The 15873-nt window shown below is 41.3% G+C and overlaps 1 protein-coding gene across 5 annotated transcripts in view; it reads left to right on the top strand.

Moving 5' to 3' along the window:
- Window positions 1-15873, top strand: part of OVCH2 (ovochymase 2) — a 73791-nt gene that overhangs the window by 38542 nt on the left and 19376 nt on the right. For 3 of the 5 annotated variants that reach the window (XM_073347679.2, XM_073347681.1, XM_073347683.1), the window contains exons 2-4: window positions 7939-8036; window positions 11661-11770; window positions 12518-12609. In XM_073347679.2, coding sequence (XP_073203780.1) covers window positions 7946-8036; window positions 11661-11770; window positions 12518-12609 — 293 coding nt within the window. In that variant the 5' untranslated portion in view covers window positions 7939-7945. Of the gene's footprint in view, window positions 1-5443; window positions 5757-7938; window positions 8037-11660; window positions 11771-12517; window positions 12610-15873 lie in introns of those variants that run through there. The other 2 variants (XM_073347680.1, XM_073347682.1) reach the window with 2 other exon arrangements.

A 15873-nucleotide genomic window follows, 5' to 3' on the forward strand; every position in this document is an offset into this window, starting at 1 on the left:
ATCACTTTCTGATCACTAGGCAACACTCCCTCCATAAGAAACTTATTTCCTGCAGTGTGAGTTTCTTTAAGAAATTTGGTACAATAGACCCAGGTGAAAAGCACATTATTGTTATAAATAGGAACAGATGAATGGAAATGTTCTGTCATTTCACCACAATGCAGTACTCTCAGATCTTGTTCTGCATTCCACTTCATGTACCCCACATTAGATAAGGTAGAGTGAACTATTTCAGATCAAAGATAAAGTTCTACACACACATTTCAATAGCTAAATGCTCTCTTGCAGTGATTCTCAAACTGAGGAGCACTTGCCAGGGAATCTGCAGAGAGCAGGCAGCTCACACGGTGCTAGCACCAGCTTCTTGTTTCCAGGTTCTTCTTAAAGGCTCTAAGCTAGTGGGTCTCAAACTTTTGTACTGGTGACCCCTTTCACATAGCAAGTCTCGGAGTGTGCCCTCCCCCATAAATTAAAAACATGTTTTTATATATTTAAAACCAATATAAATGCTGGAGGCAAAGCAGGGTTTGGGGTGGAGGCTGACAGCTCGTGACCCCCCATGTAATAACCTCGTGACCCCCTGAGGGATTCCAATCCCCAGTTTGAGAACCCCTCCTCTAAGCTCTTCACTGTGAGTAAGCAATCAATCTGAGGAAAAACCAGAAGGAGCCAGCCTACTGCCTGTTTTAGAGCCTGTTGCTATGGTCAGAAAGAGGAGTTGGTGAATAGGAATAGGGTAGTATCCCTTGAAATAGTGTTTGAGCCCTAGTGACACTCAGTGTTCTATATTTTAGGAGTCTCCAGAGCCCTGTCAGAATAGCGGTATGCATATGTAGCTGAACCTTACATCTTGTGTATATTCAGTAAACATACCAATTTGGACCCCACTTGTGTGTGTGGTTCCTTCATATTATTGTTGTGTACAAAGCAGAAGACACAGCAAGGAGCCCCTCTTGGCCCCTAGGCTGGTGTTAGTATCCAGGTATTTCCAGTGTAGACATGGCTTCAGGGAGCAGAAGCACCACCAGTGCTAGTGGTAAAGGAAGGGGAGCCAGCAACTACTAGTGAGCAAACTTCTTGTAGGAGAGGCAGTGTCCAGTGGTGAATTGGGACCAGGCTTCCGACAGCATGTGCAAGGGGAGCATGAGAAAAAGGAGCCAGATAGTCAGTTTGCATATGGAGGAGGAATAGGTGGCAAGGTAATACATGCCAGGTAAAACATGCACCAGACAGCAGGTACAGAGGAGTGGGAAAGAAGGGGCACAGGAAGCCTGTATAGAGGAATAAGGGAGGACAGAGTAACAAAGAAGATGGGAGGGAGAGATTAAATGAAGAACCAAAGGAGACTGTATGAGTCATCAATTACTTTCAAGAAGGACACAGTGGTTATTATGTTAAAGTTAAAATGTCTAAACACCTTGGGTGGAAACCTGGCCTCACTGAAGTCACTGGCAAAATTCCTGTTGACTTCAGTGAGGCCAGGATTTCACTCAACTTTTCTTTGTAAGCAGGGATATTTTGCAATCACATGTGTGATCTTGGGTGGGAGGAGAGGGGGCCAGTAGGGCAAGCTGTGAAGATGTGGTCTCCACGGTGTTTCTCAATTTTTGTTAATAATACATAATAGATGGAAAATATATACTAGTATATGAACAATCAGGAAGAAAAAATGCATGCTGACCTTTTCCCTTATGGTTCCTGAGATGTTCGGTTCATGGGTTTTTTTGGTGGTTCATTGCAGAAGCACTCATTTAAAACATCTATGCCCATTCTGAATGCCACATGTAGTAATTGGGGGGGAAAACAGTAGCAAACAGTAGTAAAGGTTAAAGATGGAAGACATTGTTAAAAGTTATGGATCCGTTTAGTAAGTGTGTATGGGTTATTGACAAAACTAAGAAATTTAAGCTGTAGCATGCCTAGTATGTTCCACAGGGCTCTAATTAAAGCAAATAAAGACTTTCAGCCTCCTCTGAAAGTAGTTACCAATTCTATCAAAAGAAGAAACAAGTGGACCCCATCAAAACAAAAGGCGGGGGATTTCAAATAGTTAAATGGATGCTCTGTGTGAACATACATCTCACAGGTTATTTGGAAACTATTTGCCTGAAGTGAGTTTTCAACTATTGCTGTTCGTGGCATGTTATTGGTCATTTAAGTCATTGGTGGTGGTTCTTAATTGGATGATTAAAATTCTTACTAACAGACGAAGGGAAATCAAAGAGATTTCAAAGTGGCACTTGACAAACACCTCTGACACCAGGTTTTGCCCAAATATGTAGTTGCCTGAGCATCAGCAAGACTTTCACTTTCCAGAAACATCCTTGCAGTTTAAAAATCATGGGTATGAATGTTTGTGGAAAACGAATAAAAAGGATTGCAAATACTCAGTTCAAATTCCCAGTTCCCATCTGAAAAACTGTCCCCAAATCCTTCTGGCAATATGTACCCAGCTCTGTCTATGAACCTAAACTATCATATCTCTAGCTTAACCAGAAGTCCCAGGCTTGGCACAGGAATTGCTGGGTAAAAGTCTATCACCTGTATTATACAGGTCACACTACAGAAGAGTCCCTGCTAGCCTTACAATCTGAAAATCTTGAACATTTATGGATTCCGCTCTGATGTTATGCAATTCTTGTCCTCATGTGGTAGGAGGATATTCCAGGTTACAATTAATCTTTGGCGCATGCTTAGAGTAGGTAGGCTTGAGAAAGTTCTATTTTAATCCTGTATACTGTGATCTTGACCCACTGCTATAAATTACCACTGATCATATATTTATGGTCATTTTCAGCCACTTCCTTTCTTATGTCACCAGCCTCTCTGCTACTTACTGTACATACTTTGGAGTCAGTTCAAACGGCACACTATCTGGTAGATTATTCAACCAACTAATAAGGGTACTTCAGTACTCCTGCCATATATGCTATGTGAAGAATGGTTTCAATATGTCACAGTTGTTATGATTGTTTTAATTATTAGTAGTGTCAATCAATACCTTAGGATCCCAGTCCTGGTCCCTCACAAAGTGTGTCATGGAGTCTGCAGCTCCATTTCTGTGTCTCCTCCACTCTTCTCTGTGACAGTAGAAGTGATATAAATCGAGGTGGACAAAATTCAGCCCTGGCATAAGTGGATGCAATTGCTACTGAAGTCTGTGAGAATTGCACCCACTTGCTGTGGGCTGAAGTTGTCTGTTATGTGTGATAAATTAAAACTAAACCTCCCCAAAAAAGTAAAGAGAAAACTGTAGACCACAACTATGGGTCAGATCCAAATGAAGCAACTCCCAGTGACTTCAGTTGACTTTGGATCAGGCCCTATATTCTTGGCTGAAACAGCATAACTAGACCAGTGATTTATTTGTAAATTTCCTAGAGGTGGGGACTAAGTTATGTAAATGTCTCCAAGCCATGGATGGAGTTAAATTGCATGTCTAAATATACTTAGCAAATGATAACACAACCCACTGCTAAATATATAAGGAAGGTAGGGGAAAAGTAGATTTCTTGGCTGGAAAGTTATTGAACATTTACAGCCAAAGACTGGATAGTTTCAAGAGGGGAATTTCCTTGACTTCCCCCTCCTATAAACAAATCACTGAAATATGGTAAGGACTGTCTGGTTATGTAAGTGGATGAAAGGTCAACATTTCTCAGATGTTGTACGGTATGTATTCTCTAAAAGAAAGGAAACTAGCCTATTGAAATCGCAGGTGTGCTTTTATTTTATTAAGCGCCTTTTTCATTGTGTGTAATCAACAACAGAAGCTGTAAAACCAACCGTTTTTATATTCTTTGGTAAATGTTATGTAATTGTTGCAGCTATTTCTTTTGGACAAACTTGAGTCCCCTCTTAATTATACAGGTGCAAATCAGGAGTAACTCAGGGCTAGTCTACACTAGCAATGTTAAAGCGCTGCCGCGGCAACACTTTAACGTGGCTTATGTAGTCGCGGCAGAGCGCTGGGAGAGAGCTCTCCCAGTGCTCTCAAAAACAAACAAACAAAAACTAACAAAAAAACCCACCTCCTTTCAAGCCATGAAGCCATATGTTGTATAGACTATATTAAATTGTTAATTTTGTCTCACCATTAAAACTTGCAATTCTTGCCAATGATCTCTCATGAGCAATTTAACAAGTGTGACTAGGTGACCTTTTAAAAGCTTTAACTCATTGTTTTGCTCATTTAAGTGTCTTTCCCATGAGACACGTAGCAGCCTAAATACCCTCCAGCATTGGAACTGATGGCAAATTAACGGCTTGGGGTGTCTTTGTTTTGTGTGTTGTCCTGTGGCAGTAAGACCAAAGGGTGAGCATACTCACCACCTAATCATTTGTGTTTGGATAGGAAGTGAAGCAAACTCCATACCCAGTGTCCTTTTCTGTTAGTGGGATAAAATGGGAGGTAAATCACAGCCTCTGATCTTTCTGCTGCTCTGATGTCCGTAAATTGGGGCCCTGCCTTTGCTTGGGTCCAAATCTTTATGCCACTGAAACAACCGCTTGCTCAAGCAGTGATCAAATAAAGGCAATTGCCCATAGCCGCTTGACTTTAGCGGCTATGTAATGAAAGTTTGGAGTATTTTGTTGTTGTTCTGCAAAACAACCAGAGTTGTTTCAAATTTTGTAATACTAAAAAAGTGTTTAGACTTCCACTGAATAAGATTCAGTTCTAAAGATAGGGATTTTCCACCTTCTTTGCGTATTCTTGCTGGTAAGTGTGTTCTTTGTGTGATAATCTGAGAGGGAGGAAGCAAGGCCCTGGTGCATTTGAAGTACAATGGAATGCAAAGTTGTTTATAATACCTGAAAATAAAATATGCAGCTAGAAAAGTGACAGGACGGACAGTCAGGCATTGGCCAGCACTGCAATACTGGGATTAGAGATGGGCTTAAGCTGTTAAACTATGGACCCAGACCTGGATTTCAAACATCCCAAAGTTCCTGGGCTTTTGGGTTCAGGGGTTGGGTTTGACCTATTATAAAGATAGTGACCATTTGCAAAATACAGATCTAGATCTGGGTTTGGATTCTGAACACCTAGAAGATGATCAAATTCAAGGTTTCTGTTCTGGCCCATGTCTAGTCTGTATGGAATGAGACTTGTGGTGCTGATTGCCAAGGTTGCAAGGTATGGGAGCGACAGCAGCCAAGCAATGGAGAATGAGGATGGGATTATCAGTGCCTTTGTCTGGAGCTGCTATTGCATCTTATCCAACGTGCAGCAGGGCAAAGACAAATAGGCAGTGGAGGAAGAGAACAAAGAGCAGTTAGAGAAGGCGAGAGCCTATGCTCCTCTTTTGTTGTCCGAGACAAGAGACAGAGTGTACAGTACATGCTGTTCTGTTCCTTTCCCCTTGGACCTCCTAGGTCACTGCACAGTAAGTGTTTCCTCTCTGTATTCTAAATTCCAAACAAGCTGACTGCTTATTCTTATTGTAAGTGACACTGTGTGAATACTTTGTCATATTACCGATGAGAAATGGATATGCCAGGCTCAGTGACATATGGAAAAATAAGTAGTTACACCGTAGCTGTTAGACTCTGTGATCCTGAAAGATGTCACTGTGATGGACTAATCAGTGACCTCTTCATTATATGCAGTTGATTTTATTCTTTACTTCACAAAGCAGATACGAGCAGTCAGAAAAAGACAGCCCTCAGGACCAGCAAGGGAACAGCGGTGTTTTTTCAGCAGAAGATAGAAGAGCAGCTGCTTAAGGGTGTTTCTAGGATAAGATCTATATACAGTTGAGTTTGATTGAAAATCAGGCATTCAGAACAGGGTGTCATTTGCTATCACCCTGCGACTGATTAAAGGAAGCGAATGGCAAGAACCTATAACAGAATAATGGATCAAGTGGTCAATGCTGAAGCGGTGGAGTTTGGAGTGTGCTACTGTGAAATTAATGGCTGATTCGAAAGTGGCATGTGCACTTCACATGAGAATATGTTCAGAAGTGGTTTAGAGGCTAACAGGCAAAATCACATTTATGTGATCAGTGGGGAATTATTTTTTTTCAGAGCATGAATGAATGAAAGAAAATATGTGCCCCAATCAAAATGGTAGTCATACTCTTAGTAATGAAATGTCCTTTTTGTTTCTTGTAAAAATTGGCACATTATCTGTTTGCAGTGTGGAGTTATGTCATTTTTTAGAGCCTGTGTGGATATGTGTATTTCGGTGGACTCTCTGAATTTGCTCAAGATTTTAGATAGATATATAGAAATACATACATTATTCATCCCATATCTTGTCTCAGACTTTAATGTACACCCTATGCAGGAAAGGGTGCTATTGCCTTTTGGTTTTTGTGGGTATGGCTACACTAGGGAAAATGGTGTCTTTTACAACATGACAGCTGAGGGAGCCTAGGATTTACGTTGACGAGCTAAATTGAGGTAAAAACAACAACCTGCCCTGACTGCAATAAGATTTTACAATCTGTTAGCGATCATTGTAAGAGTATACCTTTTCCCCAGTTTAGATAAGACTTGTAGCTTTATTTGTGTCTTCCAGATTTCCTAGGATTATTTATCTTCTTCAGTGATAACACCAACTGTGATACCACCTAATTTTGGCCCTTATGTGTTCCATACGAGTTCACTTTTGCTATGCTGATATTTTGGTCAAATCTGTTATTTTATTCCAAATATTTCAAACCACACTATAGTTGCCTACTAATTTAATGAGCAAAAATAAAAAAAAAAAGAATAAATGGAGATGCATTCTCTTTTCTAGGTTTCCCAGTGCAATCTGTCTACTCTGTCTGCCTTGTTTAGGCTCCTTAGTATAAAATTTTGAAAAGCAGCAAAATGATTTAGGAGCCTAAGTCCCATTTTCAAGAATGACTTAGACACTTTGACTCACAATGAGACTTAGGTTCCTGTGAGACTTCAGGTCCAAAGGCCCAGGTTTTTAAGGGTATTTAGGTGTTGCTTCACTCAGCATTGCAAGTGTTACAATGCCTAAGTCCTATATTCAAAATTGACCTTGGCACTTAGGAGTCTCCTTGAAAATCAGTGGGACTTAGGCTTCTAAGTACTGAAGTCACTTTTGAAAATGAGACCAACATTTAGGAATTTGAGTGTCATTGTGAGTCAAAAGTACTTCAAGAATTAGGATCCTAAGTCCCATTGACTTTCAAAGAGACTCTTAAGTGTCAAGTTTGTTTTGCAGGGCTGTAGCCATGTTGGTTCCAGTATATTAGAGATTATCTCACCCCCCTTCTCTCTTTCCCCCCCCCCGCAAGTGTCAAGGTCACTTTTGAAAATGGGACCTTGCCATCTATGTCAATTATACCTTGCAGCGCTGAGTTGAACACCGGAATACCTTTAAAAATCTGGGCCTTAGTTGCTTATGTCCCTTTTGAAAATGAGACTTTGATTCTGCACTTTTGAAAATTTTACACATAGGCTCTTTGAGTCAGGGACAGTCTTTATTTTGTGTCTTGTCCAGCTTGGACACACTGTCAATACATTTCTCACATCTGCTCTGTTGGCTAACATGTAAAATACAGTAAGTAAACGTCACATACACCAGCAACGAGAACTGTGAAAACTGTATTGACCTACAATTACAACCAATTGGTTTTCTCTGGTGTGATGCTATTATATGTTTACTGTATTAGCTAGATATCACCTAGGAGAGCATGCAATAATTTACAGTTCTGCCATTTGTCTTGAATTGGCTGTTTATTTTTTCTGGGAGACTTCAGAAAATATTTAGCAACAAAGACCTCAGTAACTTTAGGTTTATAAAAGGTATCATGCTTGGTTAAATTTGGAAAATTTAGTTGTGCCCAGTAAACGCTTTATGGCTGGATTAATGAGTAACCTCCACTTTAATTAGTCAATTGCTGGTCTCCCACAGCGTTATTTTCTTCTTTCCCCCTATAAAAACTCTTCCCATCTTTACTTGGTCACTTACAGCCTCAAAATGCCAGTAGCCCTAGGCGACCTGCTTTTATTCATGCTTGGGATAGTTTGTCTTAGAGAAGGAAACTCCGTGCCACTGCGTCTACAAAAAGGTAGGATCAAGATTTAATCATTTTCTAAAGGCAAAAGCCCAGATTCTCAGATGGTGTAAAACAGTGTAGCTCCATTGAAGTAAAGGAGTTACACTAATTTATACCAGTTGAGAATCTGACCCTAGGTCATGTCTGTCCACTGCAGAGTTTTCAAACTGTTGGGTGTGCCCCCCCTAAAGGGGCACAGAGGAACATTGGGGTGGTGAGCGGCAACGCCAGGTGGCTTGGGCTTTAGCTCAGGCTTCAGCTCGGCGTGGCAGGGTTCGGAGAGGGAGCGCGACCTCCACCCCATGACTAATCTCTTTTTGTATGGTTGCGGAGGAGCACAACCAAAAATTGTAACTCAAAGCGGGGGGGCTCAGCTCAAAAAGTTTGAAAACCGCTGGTCTACAGTATGAGGTTTAATCCACTCCTTTTGTTATGTTATTGCATGTTTGTGAGTGGACACTTGAGAATAAAAGGTTTTTCAATTTAGCTTAATTCTTCCTTTAACAAACTAAACTAAATCAAAATAAGATCTTTGCAGGTTTGCACCAAAATAACAAAAGTTGTGGATTAAAACTGATGTAGTTATTTCTGTGCCAATTTTATGTTACCAGCCCAAAGTCTTTACTTCAGTTGAAATGAAATGACTTGGACTAGCTCCTCTTTTAAATTGTCTTGTATTTTAAAATCCCAGAGTGTACTCCATTTGGACCCATTTTGAAAAAAAAATCCTGAATATTCCTAATGATTTCATTTGTGTAGATTATTTGTTTCACTTTTTATATGGGTGTCAAGACACAAACCACTGTTGGAAATGTCTCTCCAGCCACACTGGATAGAATATAATGACTAATCTGGATTGTTTTCACAACTGTCCAATTTAATCATACCTCATGATTTTTTAATTGCTATTTGGTTTAGGAATATGGCAATCAAGTGTTAAGAGTCATGTTGTGGATTTCCATCAGTCTCTTATTGAATAATGCAAAAATATGCATGTGGTCAGCGGGGTCTGATTTGAATTACAGTCTGAGAATCCAGAGACACTCCAATGCAGTAAATCTATGAGATCAGAATCAGGCCAATTGTATTTTTTTGTGATCTCAACTTCACTTGTGCAAAAGGGTAAATTAAATTTCAGGCTTGACTCACTGAGGTAGCAATGTATTTGTTATTTTGTAAAGTGTGTGTGTGTGTGTGTGTGTGTACGTGTAGATAAAATATTCTGATAGCAATGGGACTAAGTTTTATTGGTGGTGGAGTGCCAAAGCTTGCAGCAAACCATCCAGTTCTGGCAGATGCTTGCAAAGTTGAACAAGTGAAAAGGGAAATTTTGGAGTTGCATTGCCCAAACCCAGCAAATTACCCATAGTTCCACTGTTTTTTTATTTGAATGTTTTCATGGACATTTAAGTCAAAAGTGGAACATTTTATTACAAACACTGCCAGCTACTCTTGGTATCCTAAATAATGGCACATTTTATTGCTGCAGCATTCTGCCACACAGGTGGCTGCATTGCAGAGATAGGTGAGAGAACCCTATATACATGGTCTGTTAAATGCTTTGGAGACTTTTGACTTCACTGAAAATTTTCACCAGTTTCAAATAGAAAAGCAAAAATGGGAATTACGGCTAATATGCTGGGTTTGGAAAATGCATCAAAACAACAATGCCCTTTTCATTAATACAGATTGCAAGTAGTTGCTGAAATTGGAAAGATTGAGTTTAGCTTTGCAAAAAAACCTCTATAAACTCAGTATTATTGCTGTAAGTGTTTTTCTGTGTACACACACACACACACACAGACACTTAAAAAAATATAAATATATCTGTCTCAGAGAGCAAGCTGGGTAGCAGAGGTATTTAGGCCAGTGCTGAATGCTTTTGAAAAGTCCACCCATAAGTTGCTGATTATCAAAGCCTATGTAGTGGGTAGGTCAACCCCATTTGTCCAAAATGTTTTAAGGGATGCAAACGAGTTTGGCTAAATGCATGGTCCAATAATTGACGGAGTTAGTGGAACAGCAATTCATTCCCAACATTTATATAAAAGGGAATTTCAGATTAAAGGGGTTTTAAGTGTTCCTATATATATTTTTCCTTGTTTGCCTCTTAATATTTGTTCATGGCAGAAAAAAGTCATATTAGTAAAAATAAAACATGACACCCAAATGGAGAGCTCCTGTAGCACGTAAACAGTTGCTCTTGGCTGGTCTGATACAGGTTCTCTACATTAGTGATTGCCTTCAGATCTCAGAACATATAGCAATGGGTGAGTCACTGGTCTGCTGTATGAAGTACTTAGAGATAGAGCTGGTTTTACATGAGGGGGCACACACCTGTCAGGGTTGGACTAGGTTTACATAGTCCTGCCTCAGCACAGGGGGGCTGAACTAGATGATTTCTCGGGGTCCCTTCCAGCCTCACGTTTCTATGATTCTATAAGCTATGACACCAACTGCAGGTTAAACCAATTCTGTCAGACTTTTGCTCCACTGCTTCCCTCCATTAATTAGCCAATAAAGTGCACTTTGCTGGTGGAGAATTCAAGAATACAAGACAAATACTGAGGCTCTAGTCCTGCAGCCTGAGCTGCACTCCTGCATTTCGGCAGAGTCCCACTGAAGTCAATAAGGCTCTGGTGAAGTAGTCCACCAGTGTGAAACTGATTGCAGGATCGGGCTTGAAGATGGGTTCACTTTGTCTCGCGGGGTATAAAAATGGGTCCCCATCTTCTCTCTACCATGAATGACTGCATAAAATGCTTACAATCTGAAAAACAGGGAATGCAGCTTTTGGAGGAAAAGATGGGAAAGCCTAAAAATGGTTTCATAGTGTAAGAAAAAAATACAGATCTGCCTTCCCCTTCCAAAATGAAGGAAGCTGATGACACTACTCAGGAACACAGAGCAGAGCAAACAGACATCTCACAGTATCAGCATCCCAGGACATATTAAAATGTAACAAAACTGTTCCCTGGATTTGTGAGTGCTTCAAAGCAGGGCTGGAGAAAAGTGGCGCTGGAGCAGCTTTTATCACCTTGAAAGCTTAAGTTTCTTTCTGACTGTACCCAGTGCAGGCACAAAAAATGGAGAACTCGTGTCCTGGTCTACACCAGGACATGAGGTGAGTAGACTTACGTCGCTCAGGGGTGTGAAAAATCTGCACCCCTGAGTGATGCAGTTAAACCGACCTAACTCGTGGTGTAGACAGTGCTAGGTTGGCAGGAGGAATTCTCCCATCAACCTAGCTACCGCTTCTAGGAGAGGTGGGTTACCTACGTCGACAGGAAAGCCTCTCCTGTTGGCATAGGTGGCGACTTCACTGAAGCGCTACGGTGGTGCAGCTGCAGCATTTTAGATCCAGAATAAAAAGGCAATGAGGAAACACAGAATTATTCCTGATCCTATAGAAACCAGGCACATTAATGAGTGTTCAATGGAAGCTGATTGTATGAGAGGACTACAGGATTGGGCCCTTATATGTCTCCTACTTGATTCTACCCCTGAATGTCTGCATGCTTGTTGGTGTTGAAATCTTTGATGCTAGTCAAGAACAGAATGATACACACGAGCTCATTTTCTTTTCTTTTCTTTTCTTTGATTTGATTTGATTGATTTGACTTTGATACCCTTCAGATTCTAGGTGTGGACACAAGCCACATGAAATGAAGCCATGGAATAATTTCAACCTCCTCACTCGCATTGTTGGTGGGAACCAGGTGAAACAAGGCTCGCATCCATGGCAGGTTAGCGCAAGGGAATGCAGTTTTATCTTGTGCCACTTTGGGAACAAAGGCCCAACTTTTCATAGATGTAACAAAAGCAGAAAGGCAGGGGTACTTTGTGCTCATTGGCACATCTGGTGCTCTATTGTTGAGTTCCATGCTGCTTTTAGCAAGAGCAGTGAAGCAGACAGAAGGCAGGAATAATTTCCACACTCTCCAAGTTCCTAGAAACTTTTGTTATGTTTATTATTGGGTCTTAAAGGGAGTCTGTAGCTGGTCTGTTATAAATAGGGATGGGTGAGCTTGTTTGGAAAATAAAAGAACCATCACAAACCTCCAGAGAATGTAGTGATTGGGAAGAGGGTGGTGCCTTGTACTGTTTGGTGGTCTGAGACCGCAAACTAATTTCACATAGGACACCGAACAGCTGTGAAGGCTTCTGGCAACCTGTCTGAATTGTAATGCATAGAGTCTAAACAACCAACTCCCCTCTCCAGTGTGCTGAATATGTCCATCTTTTTGCCTTTGTGAAATATAATTTGTACTCATGTCACAAAATTTTTTGGAGATAAAACTAAACACTTATTGGGGCTCAATGGGAGCTCTAAGAGCTGAGGACACCAAACCCCGCCCGAATGCCAAGAAGTGTTGTTGAATTTTCTTAATCAGTGTTAACTGTAATGTGGTGAAGGCTTTGAGAATGCTCTCTTTCCTAGATCAAATCAAGATGTACAGATTTTTACATGACAGGCATTCTTTATGATGCAGGTTTCCTTGAAACGATGGCAAAGGCATTTCTGTGGAGGCACGATTGTTTCTGCTCAGTGGGTGGTCACGGCAGCTCACTGTGTTTTAGACAGGTATGGATGAGGAATTTTACTACAGGGCTGCAAGTGAAGAAAAGTGTATTGCTAATAAAAGTGCTTGCGCTATGGCATTTGTCTGTGGAAATTGTTTACAGACCGCAATAACCTTTCCATCTGAAAAATACTGGTTGCAAATTGAATTTTTATTGGGCGCGTCGGGGGATGGAAAAGAACTCATAGAAGTTCACAAGCCATTTAAAGGAGGAAAATAGACCCAAAGTGTAGTAAGGAGCAGCTATGTTGTTCGGGGCGAGGAATGTATATCCAGCAATACCAATGGAGTGTAATACTTCTGTAAAGGTTACTTTGAAGCGGCATAATGCAAGACACTAAGGGCTCAATCCTGCCTCATTGCAGGCCACAAACTTCCAGTAAAATAACCAAGAATTTTGAAATGCAGGATCAGGCTCTTCAAAAGAAACAAACCTTAACAAAAACTGGAATCTTGTGGGATGAAAGATGTCCTGTAAAATCCAGGGTGCTAATGGAAGAGAGCTAGAGACTCAATAGGTGGCACTCTTACCTCTGAGTACAAACTGGGTCCCATTATAGCACCAGGGAGTGCACTGCTGCTGGAGATTCTCTTTGCAATTAGCAACGATTGATACCCCTGACCTAACCTCCCCTGATATAACACATCTTGGGGGAACCCAGGATTATGAGGCTCCTCGCTACAACCTGCCCTTAGCGTGAGGAAGCCTTGTCTATGCCTTTTGTAGGTCAGTTCCCCATTTCCATGGGCAACACAAGCACTTTCTCTTCTTTAAGCCTTGCAGGCTCCATTGTCACGCTGTAGATTAGCGACGGGCACGCTCCAACGCTTGAGCCACCAAGCATCTCTCTGGAGTGTCCAGCCTCTGGTTCACTGACCGCATACTTGCAGTATTCACAGATTCACTGCTTCCAAAGAAGCAGCATGCCCCTGCTTACCAGTTCCTCCTCAGATTACCACTCCACCTAACACAGAGCACTTAGATATGTGTATTGTAAAATCAAGGATAAGGCTTATTTAACAAAGCACAGAGATTCGAGTAGTACCAAAGAGAAGTATTGGCAACAAATGGTTACACATTCTAGAACCTACATGTAATCACGTCTTTAATGTCGAGTATTGCGCACCCAAAATCCTTGCAGCACTTTACAGCCTGGCTTGACTGTGGCCTTCTCTGAGATAAGCACGCTGTCAGCTTGCCCGCTAGGTGACAGACCTAGTGTGTTCCTTTGTATTCCAAGATATACCAGCACAATTCTTTGTCTTTTATTCATAAATAGGGAATTTCTCTGCTGTTTGTTTCATCCTGTAGATTTCCTCTCTAGTCGATTTTTTGCAGTCTTAGGGTGTGTTTACACTGCCCACATTACAGCATGGCTGCGGCAGTGCTGTGACGTGGGCAGTGTAGTCACACAGAGCTCTCCCGGCGATTAAAAAAAAAAAAACACCCTGAATGAGGGGTTGGTAGCTTTATTGCTGGGAACTGTGTTCCCAGCGATGAAGCGCTGTCTATGCTGGTGCTTTTCAGTGGTAAAACTTTTGTCACTATGGGGTGTTTTTTCACACCTCTGAACGACTAAAGTTTTAGCCCTGAAACTGGCAGTGTAGACACAGCCTTACTTAGCCCTTAGCTCAGTATCCAAATAGGCATACATTGTGAGGCATACAATACACGCTACCCAAATGGCCAGACAGAGATATAAGTGTCTGTTACCTGCTGCCTGACAGGAACCTTAAGAACATCCTTTTCAGTATAGATACATAACTTCTTAATTATCTATCCATACATGTCACAATGATGATTATGAGCTACTGGTTCTCTGTAGAGACCTTACATACTACCTTTTGGTGAACTGTTAGGAATCTATCTGAATCAAGGGATCCCTGTAAAACTGTATATACTCCGTGTCCTCTGCCAGTTGGCATCAAGGGGTCCCTGGGTCACGCATAGTAATTAAAGATCCCACACCAGGGAGCTGAGGGGAGAGGCGGGAGCTGAATTAACCCCAGTTTCTGTCCCTTGGCTTAAGCCTTATGAATCAGCACTTTCACGGAGAAATCAGAAGGCTAAAGATGCTTATCTGTAATGTAGAACAGTTACTTTTTAAAAATTAGGAATGACTCATATCACTGAGCAGATTCATCAAAGGGACAGGGGTTCAGTTTTGAATGTTAATAGGAAAATGCCTTGTCTGGTTACTACCTGTGAATAATTTTAACAAATTAGGCTGGGATTTTCAGAGGCATCTACGGGAGTTAGATGCCAATTCTGTGGGAAGTTTGCACCTAATTCCTTTAGATGCCTTTGTAAATCCCAGCATAAGGAGATCAAAACTGAATTTCTCTCTGGAAAACCAGCACTTCCTAACTACTGAAGTGTCTAATCTATGTATGCAGTAGTTTTGTGTAATTATTGTACTGCATTGCTAATTTCATTGAGACCTAGGATGGAATCCACTTCTATGGGGAGAGCCAGCACAGGGATGATATACCACTTTATGCCCTCACAATAGGGTCCAAATGGGAGCTAAATGGTGTGTAAGCAGTGCTTTCCTCTGCATAGTGGTGAATTTCACCCTTACTGTTAGGATACAGGACTGGGAATTTTTTGATCTGGGTTCTAGTCCTGATTCTGCCACTGACTCAGAGGATGATCTTGAGGAAGTCACAGGTTAGTTTCTCTGTGCCTTAGTTTTCCCATCCAAAAAAAATCATGATCTAATGTTGAGAGCACAGGGCTAGAAATAAGGAAGTTCCTGGGTCTGCCACTGACTTGCTGTTTTGCTTGAGCAAGTCATTACTGTGTACCTCAGTTTCCCCATCTTTTCTTACTTCACATGGGTGTTGTGAGGATAATCTATTAATGTTTGTAAAGTGCTTTAAGATCTGTGGATAGGAAGTGCTACATAATGGCAGTCCTTATCAAAATTATATGTTAAAAAGACTGAGGGGATGTCTACACTGCAGTTGGAAGTGTGACTGCAGCATGTGTAGACATCCCTGAGCTAGCTTTAATCCAACTATCTTCAATACCAACAGCAGTTAATCTGCAACAGCGTGGGCCTCAGTGTGGGCTGTACAAGCCCATTCAGGATGCTGGGTATTTACTCAGACAGCTAGCCTATGCTGAAGTCCATGCTTTACTGCTAGATTTACTGTTACCTAAAGTAAAGCTAGCTTGGCGGTGTCTGCACATGCTGCCAACACACCTCTGATTGCAGTACAGACATACCTAAGAATACCTATATTTTTCATTGTCCCGTTTT

This window comes from Lepidochelys kempii, chromosome 6 (assembly GCF_965140285.1).
Source record: "Lepidochelys kempii isolate rLepKem1 chromosome 6, rLepKem1.hap1, whole genome shotgun sequence".
Classification (NCBI taxonomy): Eukaryota; Metazoa; Chordata; order Testudines; family Cheloniidae; genus Lepidochelys; species Lepidochelys kempii.